This window comes from Mytilus edulis, chromosome 1 (assembly GCF_963676685.1).
Source record: "Mytilus edulis chromosome 1, xbMytEdul2.2, whole genome shotgun sequence".
Taxonomy (NCBI): domain Eukaryota; kingdom Metazoa; phylum Mollusca; class Bivalvia; order Mytilida; family Mytilidae; genus Mytilus; species Mytilus edulis.
Genome location: NC_092344.1, coordinates 42,616,677 through 42,632,611, shown reverse-complemented (window position 1 = coordinate 42,632,611; position 15,935 = coordinate 42,616,677). Strand labels below are relative to the sequence as shown.

Sequence of the window (15,935 nt, the reverse complement as noted above, 5' to 3'; positions counted from 1 at the left end):
TGCAAATTACAAGATAAGTCAGTCTTTACAATATGACCTTTAATAGTATGGTTTGAATGATTATTGACAGTTTAACTTTGCATAATCAAACATGAGCGTTGTCTTTATGTTTATGTCAAAACAGTAAAATAATTACCTCTGATTCTGCCTGAGACACAATTTTCTTCTCAACTGTATCAACAACCATTATTCTGTGCTTTTTATCTTTTCCAAAGGAAGATATCATGAGAGCATACCTCTCATTCGCTAAAAGCTTGAAAAACCTTTAAAAGAGAATAAATTATTTCTTATAAACAGTTGTAGTTGAATGCTAGTAAAATTTCTCCTTCATGGTGTATGCCTTTTTAGAATTAAGAGGATAGTAGATTACTTCATTGATTGTTCCAAACCTTTTGATGGACAATTTTGGAAATTTTAGTTAATGCCTTATAAAGTGTGATTCTACTACGACTACAATACATTAATATCTTAACTTTAATATTCAACACAATATTTTTGCAATTATTATTAGTAAGTATGATTAACAGTAATTAATAGTCTACAAAACTTACTGTACAGATGTACCAAAATCTGATAATTTCTCTTCTGAAAATGTTGTTTTGGAAGTATCCCAAACTCTTAGAACACTATCATCAGAAACAGTGACAAAAGTTGTTGCATCATTTGACACACAGCAGTCTATCTGATTGCTATGCTGCAAAACTTTTTGCCTGTTTCCAGTTTCCAGATCTATCACAACAATGGTCTTACTGGACTCTCCATACATCTTCTTGCCATCAACAGAGAACTTGTATTTCGTAATTGTATCCGAGTCATCACCTAAGTATCAAAAGTAATCACATGATTCAACATTATTGTTAAGCATAATTGAAATAAAATGCTCCTCATGGCGAAACTTGATTCAACTGCAGTGGTCAAACCCTGAAAAGTTAGTGCATGTTTGGACACAACATTCAAGCTTGATACAGCTTTGAATTTGAATTGTGATTAAATATTTCACACAGAATAGGTTTTCTGAAACAGAATGAGTTATGTCTAAAGAACTTTAAAATTTTAAAGCGGACATTCACTGGTCCAATATTCCAAATCAAAATACATGGTTAAATTCAGCATATCACAGACACCAAGAATTCAATGATTGATGAAATCAATTGAGGTTTTAATGTGGACCCTTTCAGCCTTTATAATGTGAACTAATTTGAAAACTGGGACCATAATTATTCATCTAAATATACAGTTAGATTCAGCATATCAAAGAACCCCCAAGAGTTCAATTTTTGTTGAATTTGAACAAAGTTAAGTTTTGGACCCTTTGAACCTCGATATAGACCAATTTAAAACCTGGGACAATATTCCAAAATATAAATACATGGTTAGATTCAGCATATTAAAGAACCCAAAGAGTTCAAGACTTTGAATTAGACCCTATAGCATTATATGAACAATCTTGAACAATCTACCCATGAAGGTCATGAGGTAATGGGGCGAGTTTTCAAATTAAACAAGTAATACCGTATAGCGGGGTTATTTTTCACGGGGTGTAAATTTTCAATTATTTTTGCGGATAGAACAAAATAGCCAAAATAAATTCTGCTAATTCCAAAGAGTACATGCAAAGATATTGATAAAATGTTTGAATCCCCCAAATAAGAAACACCAAAATATTTCACATACCATATTGAATCAAAATCACGAAATTTTACACCCGCAAAAATAACCTTCTAAACGATATTATCTATCCATTTTAGTAACTCATTATATTCATAATTGCAAGAAAAAACAAAGCTTTCAATACTAGGAGGTCAAGTGCATAAAATTAAAAGTTTTCCATGGTTCAAGCAAATGCTTCCTTAATAAATGTTAGCAAATTGAAAACAATTACTTTTAAAGTACTAAGTCAACCTAAATCAAGTTTTTTATATTAAGCAACTACAAGTTCTGTTTGTTAAAAACTTTTTCTAAAATCTTTTGTTTAATAAAAATTGTATAAGAACATTTTAATAACCTACCTGATAATTTTCTGCAAATTTCAAAAGTCTTGATATCAAACAGGTAAGGAACATTATCATACATATTTGATGCCACAATGTATTTCCCATCTCTTGTAACAGCAGAAGCATCTATGGTCAAATCATCTGGATCTTCATCTGCAATGGCAGGAGTTGGTGGAAATCTGATTCTAGGTGAGCAGTAGGCTTGCTTTTTTTCTAAATCTACCACCCATATAGCATTATCATCATCATCAGTACAAATAGCATATTTATCAGAACCTGAAAAAGTTTTTGAAAATAAAAGTTAATGAATATGTTATATTCAGATTTATTAGATGTAGAGTGGGGCGCACATATTCACCAGGGACACAATTTCGCCGTTTTATGATTTTGAGGTGTAAAAACTTCAAAGGATGGCAAAAATTGAAGAAATATGCCGGTAAATTATACTTTAACAAGAAGTAATTGTAACAGGATGCTGTTACGAAGTCTCCCAAACAAAGCTCCAATAACTCCCCATTCATATGGTCCCAAGTTCATTTGATTTGATTTTTTGTCCCATACAAGAATATATATGGCTTTACAAGATTATAGCACATTCTCAAATTGAACGGGGTGGGGACGACCCCAGGCACTTCCCTTTAATTTCATTTGATTAGCTTTATTGTCCCATACAAGAATATATATGGTTTAGGGGTGGGGATGTTGATCGTTTATAAGTTTTCAAACAAGAGGGGGTGGGTGACCCCTAGGGACTTCCCTTTTATTTCATTTCATTTGTTTTATTGTCCCCTACAAGAATATATATGGTTTAGGGGTGGGGATGTTGACTGTTTACAAGTTTTCAAACAAGAGGGGGTGGGGTGACCACCTCTGAACTTCCCTTTTATTTCATTTCATTTGTTTTCTTGTCCCCTACAAGAATATATATGGTTTAGGGGTGGGGATCTGGACCGTTTACAAGATAATAGTACATTCTCAAATTGAACGGGGTGGGGGTGACCCCCAGGAACTTCCATTTAATTTCATGTGATTTGTTTTATGGTCCCATACAAGAATATGTATGGTTTAGGGGTGGGGATGTTGATCATTTACAAGTTTCAAACAAGAGGGGGTGGGGTGATCCCCTAGGGACTTCCCTTTTATTTCATTTCATTTGTTTTATTGTCCCCTACAAGAATATATATGGTTTAGGGGTGGGGATCTGGACCGTTTACAAGATAATAGCATTTTCAAATTGAACGGGGTGGGGATGACCCCCGGGGACCTCCTTTTAATTTTATTTGATTTGTTTTATGGTCCCATTCAAGAATATTTATGGTTAAGGGGTGGGGATCTGGACTGTTTACAAAAAAGTTTCAAAGAGGGGGTGGGGTGACCCCCTAGGGACTTCCCTTTTATTTTACTTCATTTGTTTTATTGTCCCCTACAAGAATATATATGGTTTAGGGGTGGGGATCTGGACCGTTTACAAGATAATAGCACATTTTCAAATTGAACGGGGTGGGGATGACCCCCCGGGCCTCCTTTTAATTTCATTTGATTTGTTTTATGGTCCCATTCAAGAATATATATGATTTAGGGGTAGGGATCTGGACCGTTTACAAGATAAAAGCATATTCTCAAATTGAAGGGGGTGGGGATGACCCCTCAGGGACTCCCCCTATATTTCATGTGATTTGTTTTATTGTCCTATAATCATTTCTGAAGACTGCATGTATCTATCACTTACAGTTTTTAAGTTATATTCATTTGAAAATTTTTGAAAATAAAATCCCATAGGGTTCTATAGTAAACCCCTCCCTCCTTTCTACCCCCAAAAATACCCCTTAAGAGACCCCAATGAACAAACGAAAGATTGATGGCTCACCTAGACGTATTAGTCTACCATTTTATGAAATCCTAAGTCATTCTGACAAGCGGTTTTGGAGAAACGCTGCGGACAAGTTCATTTTTTAAAGTGGCGGAAGAAGAGGAAGAAGCGGAAGAATAATAAAAATAATAAGAACTGAGCAAAAACAATAAGTCTCCAAACTTTGTTTGGGAGACTTAATAACAAATAAGATTATTTTTTAAACTTAGACAAAATTTCGGCACTTACTGCGGGCAACGATTTTCTGCCAATTTCCTGAAAGCTATTTCAAAGAAGTATTTCTTAGTAATTTCTTTGACTAATTGCCCTAAATTTCAGTCCTTGACACCTTTGGAATGTCTGCTATTCATCTGTGATGAGATTGAATTGATAAATATTGATTAAAGCTGCAGTTATTTGGTTTTAAATAGATGTGTAAAAACGACGAATATGTGTCCCCTGTTGACAAAAGATCCAGAAATTTCAAATAGCCTTTAATCTAACTTTTCAGATGATTTTTTTCCAAAGAAACACGTTTTCAAGTTGAGAATATTTTGCTTTTGAAGTTATCTTCATATAGAAATATCAGTATACTTCAAAAACATAAAAGACCTGAATATAAACTGCAGAAAACATGGAAAGTTGTGGCGAAAATGAGCACTCCACTCTATAATAAAAGAAAAGAGTTCTAATGTCCATCCCCATTGCACATATTTTATATTTCCAAGGGCATAACTCTTTTTTTTTAAAGTTGTTTTTCCACCATTATAGAACTTGTTTGAAATATTGCTGTTATTAACCTATAGTTTAAGTTTTATTAAATTCTGGCAAGAATTGTACACTTGAGAGCACTAACCAGGCCATTTTTTATAAAACTAATATTTCCAAGGGACATAACTCTTTAAAAAAAAATCAACTGTCCACCATTATAAGAACTTTTCTGAGATATTGCTGATATTAACCTATACTATAAGTTTTAGAAAAATCTTAAGAATTGTACCAGTGAGAGCGGTAACAAGAACTGGACGGTGATGGACACCCAGTATCTCCATGTCCCCAGCAACTTGTTATGCATGTGACAATAAGCAGTTGCGCAAAAAGCTTGTGATTGAGTATTTGTTGTTGGTTGCAATCTTCCATATTTGTTTTATTTTTATTGCTTCAGCTTTAATCAGATGCTTGGTTTTGAAATTGTTTCAAAAAGCTATCTCAGAAAAGTTTTTATAATGGTGGACAATTGACTTTTTTTAAAGAGTTACATCCCTTGAAATTATTATTTTCCTGACATCACAATAAACAAACTCATTTTTGTTAAGTTCTCCTAAAATCACAGTAATGAATGCACACAATGATTTCTGAATTCATTGTATATCATCTATTCATTAAAAGAGGAGAGGCATAGCAATTAATCTATTCCCATCTGTAAAAGGGGTTGCCTTAGATTTATTTGTCGACTGAAAGGGTGAACTAATCTAATTTAGACAATAATATAAATTGCATAGTTGTTATCCTAAAGATAAAGAAAAGTTTCATTTTTTATGTTCAAACCTTTACTCTGTACACTTTACTCCATGGCCATTGCAAAGTTTGAATCAATACTGATGGTGTGGATGGGAGTTAACAGAAAAGAGAAAAATGGCCAAAAAATTAAAGAATACAGATATGAAGGACCCTCAAGACCCTCAATACTGATAACACTAGTTAAGCTTACCTGAAGCAAATAATCCAAATGACACTTTCAATTTTAACTTTTCTTCTTCCGTCAGACCATCTTTTGGATTAATCACATCAGTTTTCTCACCAGTTCTCATATCATAGAGATGGACTACTCTAGTCTTCATGAATCCTACAAGTACTTCTTTATTTTTACCACAAACACAGAAAGATTTCATGGCCTCATGAGAAAATGTGTACTTCTTCTCTCCTAGTTCAGTAACTGCTATCAATGATTTACTTGAATAAACAAGAATAAGGGAATCATCTGCCACAAAATGTACTTCATTGGGATCCTTAACGATTCTCTCCATGATTCGGATAACTTTACCATCCTGAACGTCCCACAGGCCTACTGAGTGGTCATCATTTGCTGAAATTACAACAAATATTTTTTTTCGAATAATGACATTTTTGTATGAAATCTACTCAGAAGTAAAGTAACTCATACTGGAAAAAGATATTATTACTAAGCAATAGGGCAATACATCATGCTTTGCAGCAGACAACCAAAGGATCCCTTGAAGAGTTTTTACAAGTGCTCTTTAACAAGCAGAGATCCTAGCACTGTGCCCACAAAGGGCATCAAATTTCTTTAGAAAAATTAGTAAGATGTTAGAATTCCTATCACAATAGGAAAGTAACTTCAGTCAAAATATGTAGAGAATGTAAAGTATGAAATCTTACAAGCAGTGACAGCTATCTTTCCATCTTTCTTCATGTCCACCCAATCAACTTGAGATTTATGTCCTCCTAATGCATAAACCAATGGTCCTCCAACCTTCACTAATAGCTCAGTGTCAGGACACAAATAGGTCACATCTGTTTGTTTACATGCGTCAGTAAAAGTCTGTAATTCCTAAACATAAAATCAAACTGGGTTTTTATAAAACTGTTTATTCATTTAATGTTGCTATGTTTGAAAATAAATGTTGCTTGTAGTATCTGACAAAAAGACCTAACAAGTCAATCTTTGACCAATGAACCATAGAAATAAGGTCACGCTCTGAAGAACCCTGCCAGGTAAATATGCACACTTGACAATCATTTCAAGCACAAAAAATAGTTGAAATATTTGAATAAACAGCTGCACCATGAGCACATGATACGCCGGTCCTCTTGCGTGTAAATTTTTATGCAATAATCATAAATAGTTTCTGACATACGACGACATGTAAAAAACCCCCTTTATTTTACAAAAAAACTCAATATCTCTAAAATAAAATGTTGAATCAAAGCCAAAGGTATACAAATCTTTAGATTAATATAACTGAGAAGTGTGTAAAATTTAAGTCAAATTGTTTCTGAGATACAGCGCGACATGTGAAAAACCCCTCCCCCTTTTTTTATAACAAAATACTCAATAACTTAAAATAAAATTTTGAATGATCACCAAAAAGTATACAGATCTTAAGATTAATATAACTAAGAAGTGTGTAAAGCTTTAAGCAATACTTAGAAAATGTTTTTGAGATAGGGCCGACATGTGAAAAACACATACCTGTTTTAATTACAAAGTCCCGTATCTCAAAATTTTTTAATCTTATTTTCACCAAAAAGTATACAGATGGTTTGATCATCATAAGAAACAACTATCCTAAGTTTCATGAAATTTGGATAAGTCTTTCTCAAGTTACAGTGCAACATGTTTACGCCAGACAGACAGACGGACAGATGACATTTGTATACCATAATACGTCCCGTAAAAGTTTTGACAGGCGTATAAAAACAGATCAAAATACAAAAACTAAACATCCACCAATGAATATGAAAATAAAGTCAAGGTAAGATAAAACTTGCTAGTCTAAAATGTACACCATCCAATCATCTTACAAAAGATCTTTTTAGTGCTAGATATAAAATTGAAAGTTTCTGACAAATGGAAAAGACGTATAATTGAGTAACTATAAAGGATTATATATTCCACAAAAATCGGTTTCCACAAAGAAATTAATCAGTCCACAGTAATAATTTGCATGTCAGAAGTGAATTGAATAGATATTTTACCTTGACATTCTTGAGTCTTAAGAACATCTGTGGTGCAAACTGTTTTGCGTTGAACAGAATAGAATCCCCTGATAGAAGGAGAGCTTGTTGAATCATATTTAACTGTGAATCATTGATCATCTGTTTGGCAATCTCATAATCTTCCATCAATGACCTAAAAATGAGACACAGCTTTATTTTTTTTAAATATCAACTCCTTCTCCTTTTTAACATTTTAATAAATAGCTGTGCTTCAGAATAAATATAGGGATGGTAAATAGGTTCTTTTTAGTACACTTTAAACGTGTAAAGTCTAAATGATTAGTTGTTCAGGCAATCTTTAAATAAAAAAAATAATTACTCATCAAATATTTATAAAAGTGACCTTTCCCCAATATACAATTGTTCCAAAACAGACCTTAACAGACCTATCAATATCTTGAAGCTCATTATTGCTCAGCGCAAAATCGTTTTAAAAAAATCAATGTATAGGCTATTTTTTTTATATATAAATAAATCATTATGAAAATGACCATTTAATTTCCTGTTTGTCCACGCATGTACCTCCTTCACAATTTTCATACAATAGTTCATGTAGGCAATTGGCACATCACATAATTTTCAGTGTTTTTCAATGTTTAGGTGGTACCTAACACTACAGGGAGAAAACTCTGTAAAATCAGCTTAACTTTTTAATTATGTTGTGTTGTTAAGGGAACCTTAAGCTTATCAATGATCAAAATTAGTGTTTGTCAAACTGCTATGTAACCAGTGTAATTTTTATGATAAACTGGTTGGTTGAAAAATTTTGAAATTTTTATATTTTTGTCACAGGGTCAAAGTAAATACTTTAGCCAGATTTTATGAAAATTAAACGAGTCAAATTAGTTTCAGTGAAGGTGTTGGGTACCACCTCAGTGATTTTGTTTGCCTTAAATTAATGGAGAATAAAGGCTTTTTCCACTAGAGAAGAATCCCAATTTGAAAAAAAATGGCTTAAAATTATTCCCAAATAGACAACTTTTACCCAAACATTGCAGTCTCAGTAGTAATTGTGCATGAATTCAAACTGAAAAACACTCATTTATACATTTTTCATGCATAAAACTTCTATTTGTGCAGATTTGAGGGTCTCTTTATGTATCACCACAGACAAAAAGGGGTCTTATTTCAAAGCAGAGTTTGACTGTTGAAAGGGGGTCTGTAAATTGAAGTTTCAGTCAAATTCATGGTTAATTCTAAAGTTCCCAGTTTGATGAAAATTACGCATATTTTCCCAATAAAAAAGGGTAGAGGTAGTTTGGAAAAAAGCCAACAATATCACTGCACCTTAAATACTAAGATCAGTTATGCTATATATTCAAAAACTTTAATTGTGTTTACCTGACCGAAGAGCATTCTAGTTTGGCATTTATAAATGGTAAGTTCATCAAACATTCATCCTTCAACTGTCCAACCCTTTTTGACATAGTAAGGTGGTATGGAAGGTTGTTCAGCTTCCTTAAATTGTATGTATCACCAAATTTGATTGGCTGAGTCACAACATGTCTGTCAGCTAATCCACTCTCACCACTTCTATTCACATATGGCTTTTTATTGCCTGATAATGAAAAACAAAGGTTATCTGCATTCCAAAAATTGGACTTGTTCTTACAATACTTATATATAAACCAAATATTGAAAAACAAATTTGCACAGAAAATGTCTTCTGCCCGTTTTCGCGGGGTGTAAATTTTCGCTTATTTTCGCGGATAGAACAAAGTCACCAAAAATAAATTCCACCAATTTAAAAGTGCACATGCAAAAGTATTGACAAAAGTTTTGAATTTGTGTGTCGTCATTATCAGCATTGAGTATAAATTTCATAATATTTGGTTGAGGCAAACTGAAAATAGAGAACTGAAACTAACTTTAGGACCTTGGTACAGACAGACTGACAAGGGTTACACTTAATTACCCTTCCACCACTACCCATCAGGAGCATAATGAAAATGGCTTGCCTTCAAAAAAACAATCATTGATAGTACAAAATTTGGAATTGATCTAGGCAAGACAAATGAGAACATTGTTATCTTTTTCAACCAATTAATATTACCATTCAAATCTGATGTTTAATATTATTACCATTGGCCCAAGTTCCTAAAAAGTAGTCTGCCAAAGAAGTATGAAGATTTGTAACACTGGTTTCTTCTGTACAGTATCTATCCTTTGCTGCCTCAATAAACTGTCTATGGTACCAGTAGATTACAGTAGAACCATCTGCTCCTCTCTCAACTGAAATAAAAAGACATAAAAAAGTACATAAAATAGAAGACTGTACTTTATTTAATATTGTATTTCTCAGTTTATAAATTACTATACTTAGTTTCAACCATTACTAACAGATTCACCATAAAGTGTAATTTTCCAATACTTCAAGGACCATAATTTACAAACAGTGTACGCACAAATGGTTAATATCAACCTTGACCTCCTTTTTGTTCATCAGTAACAAAATATTTAAATTAAAAAAACATTGGTAGATTAGGGCTAATAATTATAAGTTAATGCATGAAGATTGTTGACAGCCAATTTACTGTTTATTTCACCATCTTAACAATGGGTTATCTATTCCTTTGTAAAAACTGTTATGATTATTTTAGAATATAGTTATTACATATCAAATTGGTAATTTACAAGTTTTATAAGATGAATTTAAAAATCCCCTCTACGTCAACTTAAATATCACAGGTAAAGAATCAATAATATTCTATTTTTAGTAACGTTATTGCGTTATTTCAGAATAATGTATTTTTTCTCAAGTGCAAATTCTGAAAGAAAACTATAACACAAACCAAAATATTGCTGTAGATCATGTCTGAGTCGCACCAGAAGTAATGGAGGAAGTCTCCTGATGGGTGGTGTCCAATACACATAGACATCATTCAACACATCATCATCACATGCCAATATGTCTTCTAATTCAGTTTCTGTCAATCCTATTTTTGCTGTAAAATGAAAATCCATATGATTAAATAATTTGATTTTTTTTAAATGAAGTTGTTGTTCTTGGGTCATTGATACAAATAAAATAACAAATTGAAAGAATTAAAGCATGTTTTTTGAGTAAAGTTCAATTTCCACTCAATCAAATTTCTAATACATGTACAATAATAATCTCAGAATATTACCTGCAGTTAAATATCCTAAGGTTTTAGACACAAAAGCATATCCATGAAGTGACTCCATCTTAGCAAAGAGACCATTTATTGCTTCCCGTACTGTCTGAAACAGATGAATGCTTGAAACATCCATATATGATGTCCACTGAGAAGCTTCTCTGAAACAAAGATTCAAGTAAAGTGGAAAAGGACACTGATCATATGATTTCAAAAGTAAATCTTCCTGTTCTGGTGTCAATTTTCGCTGAATTCTTTCCAACCAGTGATTCAAAATTAATTTCACATCAGGCCTTGGGATAGTTGCCACAGGAATAAAGCCATTAGCTGGAACTCTGTTCTGAAAAAGAATGTACATGCTGTATAAATTCATGATGTTCTAAAGTTTCCCGTGTAATAATTATTTAAGACATAGCCTCAATATTCTAACCCTACTGTTAAAACAAAAGTTCTGATATCACAAGAGTTAACTTCTGAAATATTCAAAAGGAAGTTCAACAAAATCCATTTTTTTTATAAAATTTTTGCACTGATTTGATTATACTGTACATTAAAGTTTAATATGTTTATGTTCTTTTTGTTGCAGATACATGGAAATGTACATTACTAATTGATGTATAGGTCAATACATTATGATGAAACTTTGTGGTTTTTGAGTGACATCAGCTTAAGTTATGCTGTTGGTTCTTTCTTTTAAATCTTATTCAAATTAAGACAAGTTTTGGCATTTTATTTCTTACCAGCAGTATGGTATTGTTCATTGTTGAATAATTTATATGGTGAAATATTGTTGTTATTAACATCCTTGTCCTATCTTCTTTGGTGGATAGTTGTCTCATTGAAAATCATACCATCCATATCTTTTAAATTTCACATTCACATCTAAAATTGATCAAAGTGCATGTAAGCACTAAACAGTAAAGATTGGACTAATTTATCTGTTGGAAGTAAAATTAAATATTGCATTGTCAATAAAGCATTCTTTGTAAGTGATTCAACTACAATTCTTAACAAGAATGTGTCCTCAGTACACGAATGCCCCACTCGCACTATCATTTTCCATGTTCAGTGGACCGTGAAATTGGGGTTAAAACTCTAATTTGGCATTAAAATTAGAAAGATCATATCATAGGGAACATGTGTACTAAGTTTGAAGTCGATTGGACTTCAACTTCATCAAAAACTACCTTGACCAAAAACTTTAACCTGGAGCGGGACAGACGGACGAACGGACAGACAGACGGACGGACGAACGGACGAACGGACGCACAGACCAGAAAACATAATGCCCCTCTACTATCGTAGGTGGGGCATAAAAATAGGAGATATCTCAATTTTTTTAAAGATGCCTTAACAATGACATCATTTATATCTTTATAACAGATATTAGATTCCTGCACCTTGCACAAGTTATGTAATTTTCTTGACAATGGCAACATCATTTTGAGACTTGAATATTTGAGCATATATTACTTTGATAAATTTCTCGAAAGGTTCATGGAAAGAATGTAAAGAATGTTATGATCAATGCACTATATATTGTGTATCAAAAAGATAGTGATAAGCCTTGGTAAGATTTAGACATCAAGTCAGTAACATAATGTTTTGATTGCACTTCATGCAATGTTTACCCAATTACCCAGAAAAAAACATATACCTCTGATTCCACACATACCTTGAGATTAGGAAATACTTCATACTTTGGTTCTTCTAACGTTGATACTATAATCTTTACATTCGGATTAACTAGGAGTGGTAGCCATTGCATCCCTCTTGCATTGTAAGAAGGATCCAACTGGTCAAGAGAATCCAATATGATAATCAGAGGATCACTGATTTTCGTTTTATCAGATCCTTTCGTTGCTATTAAGGTCTGTTTGAAAATAAGCTCAACTTCTCTAAAACTCTGATAAAAAGAAAGCAAACATTCAGGATTCATTATTATTGGTGGGGTTCTTAGTGGGTATACCTGATTAACACATTTAAGTTTTAAATGGAATATGCAAAACTACAAAATCAGAAATTATTGCGAGGTTTTTATTATTGCAAAAAATGGGACAGAGTTGTAAACTCAATAATTTAAACTCACATTTTGAAATATTTTATATGAATTAAACATGATTTTTCTCAAAATTGTAAAAATCAAAAACGCATGCAAGTCTAAAATGACAAAATCGCATTAATAAATGCATGCAATAATTTCTGAATTTACAGTATCCACAAAAAACTATTTTTTCCCTCTTCCATGAAATTTGTTATTCAGTAAAACTAGAGGCTCTAAAGAGCCTGTGTCGCTCACCTTGGTCTATGTGCATATTAAACAAAGGACACAAATGGATTCATGACAAAATTGTATTTTGGTGATGGTGATGTGTTTGAAGTTCTTACTTTACTGAACGTTCTTGCTTCTTACAATTATATCTATAATGAATTTTGCCCATTAGTAACAGAGAAAAATATTTGGTAAAAATTTACATAAATTTACCAAATTAATGAAAATTGTTAAAAATTGACTATAAAGGGCAATAACTCCTTAGGGGGTCAATTGACCATTTAGGTCATGTTGACTTATTTGTAGATCTTACTTTGATGAACATTATCGCTGTTTACAGTTTATCGCTATCTATAATAGTATTCAAATAATAACCAAAAACAGCAAAATTTCTTTAAAAATAACCAATTGGAGGGCAGCAACCCAACAACCGGTTGTCCAATTCATTTGAATATACAAGGGCAGATATATATTGACTTGATTAACAATTTAACTCCTTGTCAGATTTCCTCTAAATGATTTGGTTTCAGAGTTATAAGCAAAAAACTACATTTTACCCCTGTTCTATTTTTAGCCGTGGTGGCCATCTTGATTGGATGGCCAGGTCATCGGACACATTTTCAAACAAGGTACCTCAAAGATGATTGTGGCCAAGTTTGAATTAATTTGGCCCAGTAGTTTCAGAGGAGAAGATTTTTGTAAAAGATAACTAAGATTTACGAAAAATGGTTAAAAATTGACTATAAAGGGCAATAACTCCTAAAGGGGTCAACTGACCATTTCGATCATATTGACCTATTTGTGAATCTTACTTTGATGAACATTATTGCTGTTTACAGTTTATCTCTATCTATAATAATATTCAAGATAATAACCAAAAACAGCAAAATTTCCTCAAAATTACCAATTCAGGGGCAGCACCGAACAACGGCATGTCCGATTCATCTGAAAATTTCAAGGCAAATAGATCTTGACCTGATGAACAATTTTATCCCCATGTCAGATTTGCTCTAAATGCTTTGGTTTTTGAGTTATAAGCCAAAAACTGCATTTTACCCCCATGTTCTATTTTTAGCCATGGGGGCCATCTTGGTTTGTTGGCCGAGTTACCGGACACATTTTTTTAACGATGATTATGGCCAAGTTTGGTTAAATTTGGCCCAGTAGTTTCAGAGGAGAAGATTTTTCTCAAAGATTACTAAGATTTACGAAAAATGGTTAAAAATTGACTATAAAGGGCAATAACTCCTAAAGTGGTCAACTAACCATTTTGGTCATGTTGACTTATTTGTAGATCTTACTTTGCTGAACATTATTGCTGTTTACAGTTTATCTCTATCTATAATAATATTCAAGATAATAACCAAAAACAGCAAAATTTCCTTAAAATTACCATTTCAGGGGCAGCAACCCAACAACGGAATGTCTGATTCATCTGAAAATTTCAGGGCAGATAGATCTTAACCTGATAAACAATTTTACCCCATGTGAGATTTGCTCTAAATGCTCTGGTTTTTGAGTTATAAGCCAAAAACTGCATTTTACCCCTATGTTCTATTTTTAGCCATGGCGACCATCTTGGTTGGTTGGCTGGGTCACCGGACACATTTTTTAAACTAGATACCTCAAAATGATTATGGCCAAGCTTGAATTAATTTGGCCCAGTAGTTTCAGAGGAGAAGATTTTTCTAAAAGATTACTTAGATTTACGAAAAATGGTTAAAAATTGACTATAAAGGGCAATAAATCCTAAAGTGGTCAACTGACCATTTTGGTCATTTTGACTTATTTGTAGATCTTACTTTGCTGAACATTATTGCTGTTTACAGTTTATCTCTATCTATAATAATATTCAAGATAATAACCAAAAACAGCAAAATTTCCTTAAAATTACCATTTCAGGGGCAGCAACCCAACAACGGAATGTCTGATTCATCTGAAAATTTCAGGGCAGATAGATCTTAACCTGATAAACAATTTTACCCCATGTGAGATTTGCTCTAAATGCTCTGGTTTTTTAGTTATAAGCCAAAAACTGCATTTTACCCCTATGTTCTATTTTTAGCCTTGGCGGCCATCTTGGTAGGTTGGGCGGGGCACCAGACATTTTTAAACTAGATACCCCAATGATGATTATGGCCAAGTTTGGTTAAATTTGGCCCAGTAGTTTCAGAGGAGAAGATTTTTCTAAAAGATTACTAAGATTTATGAAAAAAGGTTAAAAATTGACTATAAAGGGCAATTACTCCTAAAGTGGTCAACTGACCATTTTGGTCATGTTGACTTATTTGTAGATCTTACTTTGCTGAACATTATTGCTGTTTACAGTTTATCTCTATCTATAATAATATTCAAGATAATAACCAAAAACAGCAAAATTTCCTTAAAATTACCATTTCAGGGGCAGCAACCCAACAAAACGAAATGTCCGATTCATCTGAAAATTTCAGGGCAGATAGATCTTGACCTGATGAACAATTTTACCCCATGCCAGATTTGCTCTAAATGCTTTGGTTTTTGAGTTATAAGCCAAAAACTGCATTTTACCCCTATGTTCTATTTTTAGCGATGGTGGCCATCTTGGTTGGTTGGCCGGGTCACTGGACAAATTTTTTAAACAAGATACCCCAATGATGATTGTGGCCAAGTTTGGTTAAATTTGGCTAGTAGTTTCAGAGGAGAAGATTTTTGTAAAAGTTAACGCAGGACGACGACGGACGACGGATGACGACGACGGACGACGGATGACGACGACGGACGCCAGACCCCAAGTGATGAGAAAAAGCTCACTTGGCCCTTTGGGCCAGGTGAGCTAAAAATTAGAAAGTACTTTCAAAGTGAATAATTCAATAAAGTTAAGTTTAAGACTGCTATTTTTTTAATGTAATCATTATTTTCGAGGAATGCATAACGGTAGTTGACAACTTTCTAATGTCAATACACTAATATCACAGAGAAATGTC

The 15,935-nt window shown here is 33.0% G+C and overlaps 1 protein-coding gene across 1 annotated transcript in view; it reads right to left on the bottom strand.

The window, feature by feature from the left end:
* The window catches only part of LOC139482764 (NACHT domain- and WD repeat-containing protein 1-like), a 68,171-nt gene that overhangs the window by 18,802 nt on the left and 33,434 nt on the right, over positions 1-15,935 (bottom strand). The window contains exons 11-21 of the mRNA XM_071266833.1: positions 12,376-12,606; positions 10,713-11,040; positions 10,377-10,529; positions 9,667-9,816; positions 8,926-9,142; positions 7,564-7,717; positions 6,244-6,415; positions 5,555-5,929; positions 2,010-2,270; positions 552-819; positions 137-263 (exon numbers count right to left, since the gene is read on the bottom strand). Coding sequence (XP_071122934.1) covers positions 137-263; positions 552-819; positions 2,010-2,270; positions 5,555-5,929; positions 6,244-6,415; positions 7,564-7,717; positions 8,926-9,142; positions 9,667-9,816; positions 10,377-10,529; positions 10,713-11,040; positions 12,376-12,606 — 2,436 coding nt within the window. The remainder of the gene's footprint in view (positions 1-136; positions 264-551; positions 820-2,009; positions 2,271-5,554; positions 5,930-6,243; positions 6,416-7,563; positions 7,718-8,925; positions 9,143-9,666; positions 9,817-10,376; positions 10,530-10,712; positions 11,041-12,375; positions 12,607-15,935) is intronic.